This window comes from Pholcus phalangioides, unplaced genomic scaffold (genome assembly GCF_987345545.1).
Source record: "Pholcus phalangioides strain wild (caught in Gottingen) unplaced genomic scaffold, Ppha-v1.0 ptg000015l_1, whole genome shotgun sequence".
Classification (NCBI taxonomy): domain Eukaryota; kingdom Metazoa; phylum Arthropoda; class Arachnida; order Araneae; family Pholcidae; genus Pholcus; species Pholcus phalangioides.
The window spans coordinates 16,657,340-16,673,405 of record NW_028301608.1 but is presented as its reverse complement, the minus strand read 5'-3'; the positions used below and the strand labels follow the sequence as shown (position 1 = coordinate 16,673,405).

The 16,066-nt window shown below is 36.3% G+C and overlaps 1 protein-coding gene across 1 annotated transcript in view; it reads left to right on the top strand.

Moving 5' to 3' along the window:
* Nucleotides 1–16,066, top strand: part of LOC149075563 (urocanate hydratase-like) — a 29,117-nt gene that overhangs the window by 723 nt on the left and 12,328 nt on the right. Inside the window, exons 2-8 of the mRNA XM_089243049.1 lie at nt 617–747; nt 1,656–1,809; nt 4,482–4,672; nt 8,117–8,183; nt 10,087–10,143; nt 11,181–11,267; nt 14,450–14,538. Coding sequence (XP_089099175.1) covers nt 617–747; nt 1,656–1,809; nt 4,482–4,672; nt 8,117–8,183; nt 10,087–10,143; nt 11,181–11,267; nt 14,450–14,538 — 776 coding nt within the window. The remainder of the gene's footprint in view (nt 1–616; nt 748–1,655; nt 1,810–4,481; nt 4,673–8,116; nt 8,184–10,086; nt 10,144–11,180; nt 11,268–14,449; nt 14,539–16,066) is intronic.

Below are 16,066 nucleotides of genomic sequence, written 5' to 3'. Positions count from 1 at the left end.
ATTTTTTGGTAGGTCGTAATTTTTTTTTTCAAAAAATTATTTAGTACACAAGGAATACCGTACTTTGTTTTGATGGCAATTCAATACCTACGTCAGCACAGTTTTGGCCATTTTTGTCCCCCCCCCCTCCCCACCGTCAGCTAAACTCTAACCACCTCCCATTCACCCTCTTGACAGAAAAATTTCTGCAGTTATGTCCCCACTTTGTACAGCATAATGAAATCAGAGGTGCACGGGGGGGGGGATGAAGACATAGAGGGCTTGTTCCCCCCAAGACAATCAAGGAAATTTTAACTGATGCCCCTGCTACCGATTATTGAGCTGTCGTCTTCTTCATCACGATTTTTCTAAACTGGAGAGATGTTAATCAGTCAATGACAAGACGGTTGTTTGAAAACAACCATTTGGGTAATCTTGAGTATTCCTTCCTAATTAGCTGCGGTGATGAACTTATTGTGGATATGTCTGGTCTTGACTAAAGCTACAATTTGTATAAACGAAGTGTCGTTATAACAGAGTTTTACTGTATTTAAGATGCAGTTTGGAAGCGTCACAGTTGATTGCATGTGAAAACATGATGATGTTGATATAATTTTGTTTCTTTGACTGTACACAGTTAGCTCTACGCAATAGCCTGAGGTATTTCCCAAGTCGATTGCATCCTGAACTCGCCGTGGAATTCGCCAAGGAGCTGAAGTGTTATGGACATATTTACATGTACCGATTTCGACCAAAGTTCCCCATGAGGTAAATGCATTACGATTATTATGTACAATTCTTCTTTTGCACACTCCAAGACCAGATGCCGCTTGTGTGCTGTTACCTGAATTTCGAATTTTGCCGCCCTTCTTCCATTCCAGTCTGATTTTCTTGACCACTCGCTCCTCGAATTCGATGCCCTGTGTTATAACTCACTTGCCCCCGCCCCAACAACTGCTGTAAATATGCTTGTGTCTCCAAGTCCTTCTTTGGTTACTCATATGCTTGCCTGCTCTTTTTGGTCACTCCCATGATCACACACTCTCTATGTCATTCTTTTCATCTTCCACATGTTTGCACATGCTCTAGGTCACTCTTTTGGTTAGTTTTTCTAGGTCACTATTTTTTTGATCATTCATATGCTTGCACACACTTTAGATTACTTTTTTGTTATTTAAATGTTTGCACACCCTCTATAGGTCACTCTTTCGCTCACTGAAGTGCTTGCACACGCTTTTGCTCACTTTCATACTTGCAAACTCTCTAGGTCACTCGTTTAATCACTCACCGACCAAGTCACTCGCTCTCTGAGCAAAGGCGGATTTATGTTGGGCTATATAAATTTCGCCACCTTCTCCCATTCTAATAAGTTTCTTGGTCATTCATTCCTCAAATTTGTCGCTCTTCCTAACTTGCTGCCCTGGGCTATAACCCGTTATATATAAGCCTTCCTTGTAAATACGCCAATGCTTATGCCTGGACTTGGGCTAAAACGAAGGGTATGCAGCTACTCAGGGCAGGATAATAAAGCAAAAGCTAGAGCTTTGTCAACATCCTTTTCCTTGTGGGAGTCCGCGTGCAGATATTGCAGAGGGGTCACAAAATTCCCAAGTTCCCACCCCCCCCCTCTCCCACATTTCCATTAATATATAACGCATTTACCTATTTTTTTCCAGAGCGTATCCAATAGATGATTACCCATGTCGATGTAAAGAAGCAGCGGCTATCATGCTCATGATCATGAACAACCTGAACCCGGATGTTGCTCAGTACCCACATGAACTGGTCACCTACGGAGGAAACGGCCAGGTTTTCTCTAACTGGGCCCAGGTATCACACAGTCCTACATAATAATTCTTATCATCCATTGTTGTTATTTTAACCGTTTTCATGTATTAAAGAATCCGACTACGTTTAAAACTTTATTTTGGAAGAAAATATAGATTTTTGTAAACGTGCATAGCTCACAGCACACGAACCGCAAATTACTGGCGAACTGTGGATCCTAGAGCAGTGTTTCTCAACCGCCGGACCGTGGCCCAGAACCTGGTCATAACACTAGTCACACCGGGCCGTGATTGATTCGCAGTTTCATTTTCCCATTAATTTCTCGTTAGTTGTGTGTATGACCGGGCCTCTCACTTACGCAAAAGAGATTTATCGGCCCGCGGGCTCCCAAAGGTTGAGAACCACTGTCCTAGAGACATACTTCCAATTAGAAAAAGTATGCAAACAACATGTAAAATTCAGATACGGCATTCATGTTGCAAGGGGTTGTATAGCTATTAAAATAAAAAGTTAACTTTTTATACGGATACCCTGTGCTAAAGAACCCAATTATAGGAAGTTGTTGTCTTGTCTCTCCTGTGTGCCAACAAAAGAAATTTCAAGTTTCTAAGGGCAATATTCGCTTAGATATTTGAATTCAAAAACAGAGGAAAGTTGGGTAGGGGTTGGAGGAAAACAGGAGAAATAAGAGAAAAAATTACGTTGCCCGTTGTTTCTTGCTGTTCTATCCCAACTTTTCTCTGAATTCAAATATCTCAGCGACTTAAGAAAGTGGATTTTTTTTTTGTTGGGCTCAGAAGAGACAGGGAAATAACTTTCTAACTGGGTTTTTGAGCACAGGGTGTCTGTATAAAAAGTTAATTGTCTTATTTTAATAATTATACAATTCCTTGCAATATACGTATATGAATGACTTACCTGAGTTCTACACGTTACTAGTGAGGTCCACTCGTTGGATAGTTTTTCTGGAAATATGCGGCTAGGATCAACAGTTCGACAGTGATTTGCGTTTCTTGCTATGTGTGCACCCTTATAAAAGCCCCATTTCTTATGATTCCAAAACAGGCATTGTTTTGCTTATACGATGCTTAGAACCGAAGTTACGCCCACTTTGGTGTAGCGATTTGAATCAAGTAAATTGCGGATAAAAACTCTAAACGCGTTTTACGAAGAATGCTATTTCTAACATTTTAACTTGAGTCTGAAACTTGATTTCTAAAATTCTATCGATATTGTATTATTACAAAAATATGATATAAAATATGAATAATATGATATTTTGCATATAATGTTGAGGTCATGAAACAAAATTTAAGGTATATATCACATAAATATTTGTCTAATTACAGTGTTTTATACACGATGTGTAGAATTAAATTTCGAAAAATTGACACGTACATCAACAGATTTAGGTGTAAATTATTAGCATACCATACAATTATTTAAATTTTGGTTCTTAACCTGTATCATCACTAACTGAATGTACTGTGAAAATAATTTTCTTGAATATAAGAATTTTTTGCAATCGTGTTTCGAATATTATACGAATAATGCTTAAAATTTGACATAATAATGACTTTTTCATAGGAAATGTATGTAAAATGTATTTTTGTTCTTACCCCCCCCCCCCCCCCTGATTTGAGAAACTTTCTGTATAAAAATGTTATTAAAGCTCACTCCAGTACCATTTTATAGCAAAATGCCAAAAAAAAGTATTCGGATACCTTAAAAGGCAAGCAGAAAAATTAATTATAATAGTAGAGAAAAATACCAGGTGATTCTAAAATCCAGGTGGGAGAGGAACTTTAAGAGGTGGTAAAAGACACCTAAAACAGAATTTTTGATCATAGAACGTGTAATAAACTCGGAATAGCAAAAGGCGGTAGAGGGTGTTTTTAGATAGTGCTGAACCAAAAGGAAATATCAAATTTTTCTGACGGATTTGCTGCAATAAGTGCAATCAACCACAGTGGTGATCGAGAAGTGAAGGCGAGTCGATTTCCCCGTTAAAGCGTCTCACCACGTAGAACAACAGGCCTACAACGGTACAAATATTAAATCGTTACACTTTACTCACAATTTGAAATATAGATGGCAGCATTGAAAATTCACACACAACACTATATACGTACTCAGACTGTTAGGCACACACACACTTCCGGTACAACTCAATCGGTAGCAAATTGTTCATGGTGAAAGACCGGAGTTGTGCTTGGTTTGAAAGAAAGAAAGAGTATTGGTAGGCTTTCTCTCATGGTGCAACCTATGTTGTGTGTGTGTAACGTAAATTCTACCAAAAGTCATTATACCGCTTGATCATAGTTTGGCGAAGGTTATGACCTTGATGGTTCTTGCACTAATAAAAAACAAACTCCAATCCAATAAGAAGGTGCATATGTACCCTCTAGAAGGAATGGTTGATGGCACATATTGCAGCTAATCCGTCGGAAAAATATGATATTTGTTTTTGGTGAAGTGTTGTTGAGCACTACTCTCTATAAACACTCTTTACCGCCTTTGCTATTTTGATTCAACCACACATTCTATGATCAAAAATGCTTGTTTAGGAGTCTTATATCACCTCCTTGTCCCCATGAAGTTTGTCCCATGGGGACATAGAATCACCCTGTATTTAATTTACTTTGAAAAGTGACTTCCAACAAATATTTTGCAAAAAAATACATACATGCATATTGTGGTTAAAATAATTTCAGTTTTGGTTGGTGATGAAGTATCTTTCGGAAATGACGTCGGAGCAGACGTTGGTGATGTGCTCTGGTCATCCTCTGGGTGTATTCCCGTCTCCATCGAGCAGTCCTCGACTGGTCATCACCAACGGAATGATGGTGCCAAACTATTCTACCAGAGACAACTACGATCGAATGTTCGCTTTGGGCGTTACCATGTAAGTTATTTATTATAAATAATATTCGTGCCTTTCCAAGGGTCGTGTGTCTTAACAGTCACATAGACCCTCTGGCCAAGTGATTTTTCTGGGGCTCCTACCAGGCTAAAAAACTACTTTTACTATCAATTTATATGCTGACTCTCGAACATTATAACCACATCTCATTTTTATGAGACGCCTCTGTACTTCAGGCCCACTGGCCGTGCCCGGGGGGAGAGCTACGTTTTAATACTTCATTGGTCTTTCCAAATTATTTTATCAGCTTGAAAAAGTTTTCATATCGTCGTATGAAAGGTTTTTAGTAGATTTGGTGACTTATGCTTTTGAACGCCGACGATATACAGTACTATATTTTGTTAGAAGCGTGTGCTGATACAGGACACGCAACAGTTCTGCTACTACTACACACACCAAGGCGGTCCTAGTAATTCTGCCGCCTGAGGCGAACAATATTTTACCGCCTTTTAGGTACGACTGTCTGAAAAGAGTTTTCTTTCTTCACCTCTATTACCTTGACACAGTGGTTCCCAAAGTGTTGGTCACGACCCCTTTGTGGGGGAGGGGAGTGTGTAACGTTGATGATTTAAGATCTCGCGAGAGAATTTCCTAAATAAAAACGTTCTGAGAGAGAGAGAGAGAGAGGGAGTAAATATATCAAATCGATATAATGATTTTTTTGAGGGGGGGGGGGGTGGTCCCATAGTGGACGCACTTGGTTGCATTTTTCCCTATGGGTTTTGGGAAAATATCTGTCCTTCAAAGGATTAGTTGAGCTTCTTAGCACATACATATGTATCATATAACGCATAAAAATTCTACATAAAATTTACTAAAAATAATTTGAGGAAAAATTTCATTCAATCAAGCATCACAAATGCATTTTTGCGCATTTTTAGGAGAAAACATGAAAAATGATAAATTACTATATTTATTCTGAATCCAAAGACAAATTTATTGGAAATCCAAAAAACGCTCTCCTCATTCCTTAGTTTTCAAAAATTCTCCGCATTATGTTGCTTACATGTTGTTAGGTTGCGTAGCACATAAAGATAAGTTTTTCCTACTATTTTAGTTATACGTTGCAGTGAAATATTTTAGAAGTAACAACCCTGAGTTCATATGTTTGAGACCAGAGGAGTAATAAGCGGGAGAGAACGTGGGGGGGGGGGGGCTGTTCCCTCCCAAAGACGATCAAAAATTAAAAATATTTCCAAATATTTCAGTAAAAAATTAAAATATCGAAAGAAAATACCTTCGTACCATATGTTATCTTTATCAATATCTGTTCATTTAAAATGCTTTTTGGTTAGTAGCTAAAATTTCTTGAGGAATTCCTTGTGCGGCCCGAACCCAATGTGGGCCCCCCCCCCCCACCACTCTAAAGGTCGATCTTGCGTACGCCAATGCTCGTGACCAGGGCGCAGGGTATTGTAATGGGGTGAGTCTTCTCACGGTGCAATCTGGTAACGCAAATTCTACTATAAGTCATTGTACCGCTTGATCATTGTTTGGCGCAGCATAACCTTGATGGTCCTTGCACTTATAAAAAACAAACTCCAATCCAATCTGAAGGTGCATATACACCCTCGAGTGAATGACAGCACATATCGCAGCAAATCCGTCTGAAAAAATCAGGAAATCGTTCTCCAAAAACACCCTCTACCGAATTTGCTATTGCGATTCGACAGCACATTCTATGATCAAAAATGCTTATTTAGGTCACATCTTAAAGCTTGTCCCATGAATTTAGAATCACCCTGTATTTTACACGTAAGAAAAACATCAATGAACTAGAACCACTTACGCCACCAACCAAATAAAACTGTTACGATTCTTCGACTGAAATTAGTAACCGGATTTTGATTAACGTGACATATAAAAAAAGCAATATGATATTAGTTAATATTTTATTAACTAATATCATACAGTATGAATGTTTTAGGTTTCTTAGTTCTCAGTGGTAAAATGAAAGTTCTATCTAGAACGACGGTAGCGGTCATTTTGACTAATATGATTACAAAACATGCTGAAATAGACAGTTTTCTTATGCGAACATTAACAATATTGAGGGAACACACATGTTGTATCACGGTGTTTGCTTTTCTGCAGTGCCTATTTTGTACACCTTTGAAGAAGCTCGTCCTCGTACGTTGTTCAATTCATTTAGCGTTTTTATGGATATTTGCACTCTTTTATATACTGCATTGCATTCGCTGGTGCAATGTCGTACGACGAAAGGAATCTTCATTTTTCACGGTTTTTTTGTACCCATAGACAGGCTCCAGCCCGGGGGCTGAGACGATTCTTATTTTTCGTTTCTTCACACTATAAATTCAATGCAAAGGGGAACCGCCAGGGGCCTCATCAAAGATCGACAGGATGTGGGGATCCATATTATTTTACAACATATCATGCTTTCGACTAGGCAAAAAAATAATTCTACAGTTGGTAAACAGGGAAAATCCAGGCCTTGAGTACCGCGTGCACACAAAATTGAAATCACGGACGAAGGCAATTTCTATCAGAAATTATAAAATTTTATTGCACTACTAACGAGTGTCACTGATGCTTTTGACAAAATGAATTCATTCAGTGCACACACTGCAATCGCCATCGAAAAGTTGTTTCACGTATGTATTTTACATTGCTCAGTATTTGGCGGCTATTCAGTTTTTACATTCCGCACATGCGATCTCTTCGCAAATTTCTTAAGGGTAACCTTGCCAGTCGACTGCCATTTATTCTGAAATTCTACATTTTCTTCTAGGAAGAAATAATTTTATAATTATTTTAAGAAATAATTTTATAATTATTATTATAATTTTATAATTATTATTATAATTTTATAATTATTATTATAACTTTATAATTATTATTATAATTTTATAATTATTTCTTTCATAAATTCTGAATTTCCACCAAAAAATTATGGAATTATTTCTTTAATTTATTCTGGATTTTCACGCTAGAATTATCTCTGTCAATTATTTTTCTTATTTTCAGTTCATAGATTCTAAGTTTTCATTAGTTCTCATATAATTTCTTTCATTAGGTCCTCATTTTAATTGGTTGTGGAATTATTTCTTTCGTCGATTCGAAATTTTCTTCAGTTCAAGAGAGAAAAACTTTGTAATTTTTTTGTTAATTTTCATTTAATTGTGTCCTCATTTTTTGAACGTATAATCGTTCAGCATATACCTGCGCATATGGTAATGATGTGCGAAGTTTTTGATGCTGATTTCACCTCTCGATTCACCACAGAATATATAAAATCGGGACTAAGGGGAGCCCCCGAAAATTATTAGGACGCCTCTGTGACACCGCTATCATTTTCTCATCGGCACCCGCGTTTGGTAAGGACGGTCCTGAGTAGTAGTAGTCACCATCAATCAAACGCGCGTATGTAATTGATATTAATTCGACCCATCTTGTTACATGTAGGTACGGCCAGATGACTGCCGGGAGCTACTGTTATATCGGCCCTCAAGGTATCGTGCATGGAACCACGGTAAGCAATCATACTGTGTATACGCTATTTTTTATGATTAAGGCTATGATAATGATTTTTTTTTTAAAATTGTGGCATAATGGCTACCTCGGAAAAATTTTATTTCTTTCTCCTTTGTGGTGCCGAGGGGTTTTCGGCACTTCGTTGTTGCCCTGTGCTCTTTATAGTGCCTCTCCCACAATGAGGAACCCCCTCTCCTCGGATGTCTGCCTCTTTGGGGGTTTCTGTATATAGCTTATGAGTTCTGCCGAGAAGCCAAATTCACCGGACCTTCCTTTTTTTTCGTTCGGGGGCCGTTGTAACAATGAAGTATCGTTGTTTCCTGATACGGTTCTATGTCGAGTCCATCTCGAGAGGGCGTCCGGAAATTTCGCCCTTAACAATCAAGTTCCGTTGTTTTCCCTGATGTCGATTTCACTTCGACACAGGCCCACAAACGGTTAATCAAGCTATTATTTTTTCCAATCTGTTATTTTTCCGCTGCGTTAATCTTGTCATTGAGATTTAGCGATATGTGCGTCTATTATTTATATCAGCGTTTCTCAACCTATGGTCCGCGGTCCAGAGGTGGTCCACAGGCAGACCTCTTAATTCGATTCTAACTGAGTGAAACATTATTCAGCTCTGTTGTAATTGGCATTAATAATATCCCCATTTGGACTCAAATAAAAATTCTATATTCATACTTGAATTCATTATACCTCATCAAAGAAAATACAGTAAACCATGATCCTAAATACGGGATATCACTAATTGTAGCCAAAAAACGCATTTGCTAATTACGGCTAAAATGGGTATGGGGGGGGGGAAGGGATGAGTGGATGATACAAATCACCGTAAATAAAAAATATATTCAAAAAAAAAAAAATTCAAATGACAAATGCCCATATTTTATTGGGAAAAATAAGGGGCATTGGAATCTTTTAAATACGGCAAAATACGGGACGTCACCAGTTGTCATAAAAATTGCAGAAAAATCCTCAATTGTTGTTAAAGTCGCTGAAAAATTGAGGAAAAACGTTGAACCTGACAAATATGAGATAAATATTTGTATATATAGTCATAATTACATCATAATAAGTAATTATGAAAACACTATTCATTCGCGATTTTAGTAAACATTTTAAATTCAAATAAGAATCACTAAAAAAAACGGGACAAATGTATAAAAAAAAATAACTACAAATAATCCCGTAATACGGGACCCAAGTGGTCCGTCGAATTGTTTCAGACATTTTATTGGTCCTTGGGTCCAGAAAGGTCGAGAAACGCTGGTTTATATCACGATAACAAGGATGACAATGTTATCAGTATTTTACGGGACGGCCGTAACTAGGATTTTTGTGGGGGGGGATGGGCACACACAAACCTGATTTTTTAGCTCTTACCACTGCAAAATTCAATGATTTTATAACGGTATTTTTATTCTTTCCTAAAATTTCCCGCCTCCCCTACAGTTTCCCCCTTTTTGCTCCTCCTCCTCCCTCTAGTTACGCCCCTGTTATGAGACATTCCCGCGTATTTCAGTAATTTTGGCCGTCCCGTTTTGTTTAATCGGAAAACCCGTTTTTTCAACGAAACTTTTTTGAATTTGCAACCTTTGCTGAAATCATTGATGAAGACAATTTCATAACTTAAAAATCGCATTGCGCTAATTATAAAAAAAATTTCAACGATGTTCAACATCTTTTTTTATGCGAGATGCATTTTATTTCACTGCGCTTTGCTGTAGCTCTTTATTTCCCGCCATTGGCAGTATTTCAGCATTAATTGGCAACTTTTTTTTTGGTGACGGGTGATATTTTTTTGATCATGATAATTTAAGATTGTTAAACTGTTTTTTTTTTTTTCGTGAAATTCATATTTGTTCGATTCTCCAAATATTATTTTTGTTCTCTGGAAGCTGACGCTGCTGAATGCCGGAAGAAAATATCTGAAAATGGACGATTTAGCTGGGAAAGTATGTAATTAATTAACGGCATTTTTTTTAATTTATGTACATAATAAATGATGCGTACAATTTGTAAATTACAGAACATAGTTTCATATTTCTATGTATATTTACTTTACATTATTGGTTATTTAAATAAAGAATATGTACAAATCTGCTCCTTGGTTCGTGTAGATTTTTACGTAGGTACGACAGTGTTCGCCAATATTCATCTAGATGCATGATTCACGCATCGAAATTCAGTTTCACTCCTCCAAATTCCATTGAGAGAAAATACCCTTCAAACTTCAAGTTATTTTTCAATAGATGTTTCTCTGCTTTTCATTTTGAAAAATATCCCTCTTTTTACAAAATTACCCCTTGAGGGGGGTTGCACGATCTTGGTTTCCCATGTTTTCCTATGGGAAAAATTTCTTTCCTTCAAGGAACATTTAAAATTTCTCTGTTCACTTTAGTCACTCAATTTTTTTCTCTCAAATACTTGGATACTTTTATACAATTTAAACGAGCTTTTAGAATTTTAATCGTTGGCTATTTTTTTTACCGAATTTTAACTTTAACAACATGCAACTTTTTCAAAAATCATCAAAATTTACCCATATTTTATGATACAAAATTATTTTAATAAAAATTCCCCGTGTTAAAGTATGTAACACCATAGTGTTGAGAGACTCACAAAGTTTCAAGACACTTGAATGAGTGGTGTTGGAAAAAATGTTCCTTATCTAACAAAAAACTTAGTTTTGAGAAAAGAACATTTTATAGTGGAAAACATTTGTACACATAATGCCTAAATATATTAAATATTTTAAAAATGCTTCTAATACAGGTAGAACAAAAACTTGAACACAGTCAGACGCAGAAAGTTTCACAGTATTTGAAAATTCGAAAATGTGATTTGTGGAAAATTCGCGCGTGTACCGACCCGCTTAAAATTTCGAAGATGCGTGAAATTACTCTTCAAAATTATTTTTTGAGATAACACACTAAAATAACGATATTTAAACACCAATATCTAAAAAATAGTTTCGTTTCTCACTCTGTAGGTATTTTTAACATCCGGTCTGGGAGGAATGAGTGGTGCCCAGGCTAAAGCTGCCGTCATTTGTGGTTGCGTAGGTGTCATCGCTGAGGTGAGTGCCGTTTTTATTGATTTATTTATTTTCACGTATTTAAATTAATTTATAAATGTGTTATTATTAGGATGACCGATAGATCCGTATTTACAGGACTCTTACTAGCATGTTTTTTGACCTCCCTTACCGACATTTTTGATTAGAATGTCCCTTTTTTTCCGAAAAAGCTTACTTAATATTTGTTAACTAGCTTTAGATATAGGTATTCGTGTAACGTTATGGTCACAGCTGTTTGGTTTTTTCTTATCTTATAAATCAGCGTTTCTCAATCTTTCTGAATCCAAGGACCAGTAAAATGTCTGAAAAAATTCGACGGACCGCAAAATTATTACATGATGGTGCCCTGTATTTTACGGGACTGATCGGAACAGCCAGATTTATGAATGTTCTGTTTATATATTTTAGATTAGTGGTTCTCAAATGGGGGTGTGGGAGAGCATATTTGGGGTGCGAGATGGAAAAAAAAATTACAACATGTTGACTGATTATTCAGGAAAATTAAAATGATGATGAAAATTGAATTTTCCGATTCCTAAAGAAAAATATGAATTAAACCAATATTTTGACACCACATCTTCTAGCAGAAATATGTGTCATACGAAAATTATTTACCTATATAGACTATTTCGTGGTTTGTTTACATTGGCACCTCGTGTTATTAGCATGTTGTGCTTAGAGTTGAAACTGTCGCGAACACACAAATAAGGAAAAACGTCAATATATTCAGTCAATTGTGAAAGAAACATTAACTTATAGTTGTCGTGGTTGGAATCAATAAGTGAAGAACTATTTTTAATAAATTTTTTTTTACTAATCTCGAAAGTGGTAAAAAATTGTAATTTTTCTTTTAGTTTCGTTTTTATATTAACTTTTAAAGAAAAAAAATGAAGCTAAAGTTAAATATTAGCCATAGCCGAAAAGACATTAAGCAATAAGTAAAAGAATTCATAGAAATTAATTACTGGATAATTAATGTAATCAATTACGGAAAAAAACCCGGAATTTTCTAGCAGATAAAAAACGTATTACCCAAGGGAGTGCGGGAAGGTAAGTCGCCTTGCTCTGGGAATGCGGGAAGGAAAAAGGGTTGGGAACCACACTGTTTTAAATGGTTTTATGCTCAGTAAAACCCCCTCTTAACGGACAGATGCGGTCACCCTTTTTTTACGAGAGCATAATATAATTTCTACGTGTATAATAAAAGTAGGCATTTCAAACCCCTGATTAATGGTCACCCCTATTTTACGGACGAATTTTTTTGTCTCGCCGGTGTCCGCAAAAGAGAGGTTTACTGTATTTTATACAGTTGTTCCCCGTTTTTATTTATTTTTTTTCAATGAAGCTTATTTGAATTTGGAACGCTTACTAAACTCGTAAATGAAGATGGTTTTTATAGCTTATGGCTGTAGAACTACATTTCAATTTACAGTGATTTCCAGACCTTCATTTCCTATTTCCTAACCATATGTAATTTTTCAGCAGTTTTAGCAATAATTGTTGATTTTGCTGTCTTATGGAAAAGTTTTTGGTTGCAATTGATGATTCCCCGTATTTTACCGTTTTTAAGCTACTTTATTTATTTTTACTTAATAAAATATAATCATCAAGTCAAAACGAATGTTTTTTTTCGAGAAATGCAACTGTAACTTTTGTAATAATTAACAAATTCATGGTTTTTTTTTACTACAGTTAGTGATATCCCGTACTTAGGGTCGCAATTTCTTCGATGAGAAATGGTGACGCCAAGTGTGAAGCTGCAATTTTTATTTGAACCCATAAGGATATTACAGTTAAACCTCTCTTTTGCGGATACTGGCACGATCTCCTATATAACCTAGATAAATTATCTAGGTGGTCATGATACTGGCGGGACAAAAATAATTCGTCCGTAAAAGAGAGGTGACCGTTAATCAGGGGTTTGAAATGCATACTTTTATTATATAAGGGGAAAAAACTATTATTTTGTCGCAAAAGAGGGGTGATCGTTAAGAGGTTGATTGTACTGGTATCAATCACAACAATCGGACATTTTTAAAATTCATTTGGAAGTAAAGTATGAAGGCTACCTGCGGACCACCCTTGTCATCGACGCGGACAATGGATTGAGAAACACTTTTATAAATAGCAATTTATTAAAGTTTTGCTCTCGTAATTCTACTGTAGATTTGAATTTCAATGGAGTTTGGCTCCTTAATTTTTGGCTGATTGCGAATTCTGCCCCCACCCCCCATGTTGGTTAGCGTAATTACGTATAAGGTTTTAGTAACTATTGACAAAAACAATCGTTATTAGCTTAATTCGTGGTGGTGGTGTCGTGGATTTTTCCTTATTAATTATAATTATGAACTGTGTTTGTCTCGATGAAATATGGTCACTTTAATTATTACTGTAGTATTAGTAATGTATAAATAAAACTGCAACATATTTTTTTTGAAAAATTACAGCTATTAAGAATAGCTGTTGACACAAACAATCCAGTTGAATCCTGTTCTATACATACAAAGCCACTGCGCGGTCGTGTTGGCATCATGCTGGACTCTCGTAATGAGGATCGAAGTTCGAACCCCGTTGATGCCACAGTGGTGGTCAGCTGAAGTTGGTTTTCTGCTGTTTTCCAGCTTCGAGGCGCGAATGCGAGTCGGTTTTCCAGCTTCGAGGCACGAATGCGAGTCGGTCTTAAACTTGAAAAAGTCTCTTCGCAGAGAAGAGGCAGACCTACAACACGATATTGACGTAACATGAAAATTCAAGCATTTCCATCTTTACTTCAGAAAATGGAAGACGGATGGCAGCACGAACACGAAACAAGCGAAAGTCGACAACATAAATACGTTAGGGTCACACATACATTCAGAACATACATTCTCTCCGGCATGAGCTGATTCGTTAGAAATTCCGTAGAGGAATGTGTACGAGATGCATGTACGGTTAAGTAGTAGTATACATATAAAACAATCACGCAGTGCAGATTGAACATATTGCACACAAAATAATCAAATTGTTTTAAAACTTTCGCGTTTTCTTTCCTTTAAGTTATTTGTAATATCGTGTATATGTGTGCCTGTGTAATTTTTTGTCGTCATTATCAGTTCATATGCGATACACACTATAGTTGCCAGTAAAAGAACAATTTTCAATCACCAGTTGTGATCACTAAATGGAATTTTAACTTTCCACAGGTGAGTAAGGCAGCATTAGAGAAAAGACATAAGCAGGGGTGGTTGAAGGAAGTCTCGAAGGATATCAACCATCTTATTGATCGAATCAGGTTTGTTCCAAACCATAGTATAATACGCATTTTGAATTTCAAGTTAGTGTGTGTACACAACTTGTATATTAGAATATTTTCAATTCCTGAAAATTTACATTCTCGATACGATTTGATTTAAAGAAAATCACCATAAAATAAAGTTACAACGAGAGAAAATACATAAGAGTTAAAATATATAAAAACTACATATATCAGGGTTTGCGAGCCAAAGGGCGGTATTCACCGACATGGTTTACTTAAACTGTAGTCACAATTTTTTGATAATCGATACGGATATATTGGTTAAGTTCAGGTTTTTAACCAATCTATGTTGATCTCTATCTCTTATCCAAAAATTGTGTGTGACTGCAGTTTAAACCATGTCGGTGAATACGGCCCAAAAAATATCCAATTATTTGTGGGTGTCAACTTCATATTATTACACACCAAAATCAACTGCCGAAATTTCGAGCCACATTCAAGATTGCAACTCATTTTTTTTTTTTTACTAAATACTGTGTGTTAAAAAACTAATAAAGTAAAAATTTAATTTTCAAACTGAGATCAAAAATAAATACTAAACATACAAACCATGCTCATAAAGATTCATTAAAATCCGTTAACGTACCACGAGTCTCCGGGCAAAGTGATGTTTTGGTGCACCCACCCTTCTTCGTTTTGATTAAACCTAATATCACGATATACATAGATCATACAAATAAATACATAACATGCAATACACACATTCTGCGACCGCTCAAGGGACTGGCAAGTCAATAGAAATTTTATTCTGACCAAAATTATTGTTTAGACAGGCTAACAATATCATTTTGACCTGACTAGAAGTACGGTACCTTCCCACCAATTACATACTATCAAGAAAGCAAAAAATACTAAATCTTTCTCTTATTTTACTGCCAGGGGTAGGCCCCCACCAAGGCTAGGTGGCATTTCCCCCCCCACGCGTTAAGCTTATCCATTTTAAGAGAGGCTACTACTACGTGAAATAAGGAAGGCAAGGTCGTGTCTCCAGTGGTGTAGATGGTAGCATGCTTGCCCGGTATGCAAGAGGGCCTGGGTTCGTGTCCCGGCGGAAACAAGATGATTTTTCTTTCCGAGTTCACCTCAGTATAATATCCAGAAAATAAAATGTTTCCTTATCCATTTTGTTTTACTTTTTAAATAAAATTTACACTGAAAATATATAACTTTTGTCTTCATTTGAAATCGATGTAAGCGATTTATATTTTAAAAATATGGATCATTTAAAAAAAATTACGAAAGTTTTAAAAATACTGTAAAGTTACATACAGGAGATCAAAAACACGAGGGCTGTCCATATTAAATATGAATGTCTCTGGTAACCCCCCTAATAATAATATTGAAGAGGGAATTTTTTTTTGTCGTAATACAGCCTTACTTGGTGATATCATGTCATCCTCCTTATGCAGAAACATGAATGTGCAACTATCAGAAAATTGGAAAATGATTTGAATGTTTATTTTTGCATTCAAATTTTGTACTCCGCCTTTGTCAGTCATTTTTT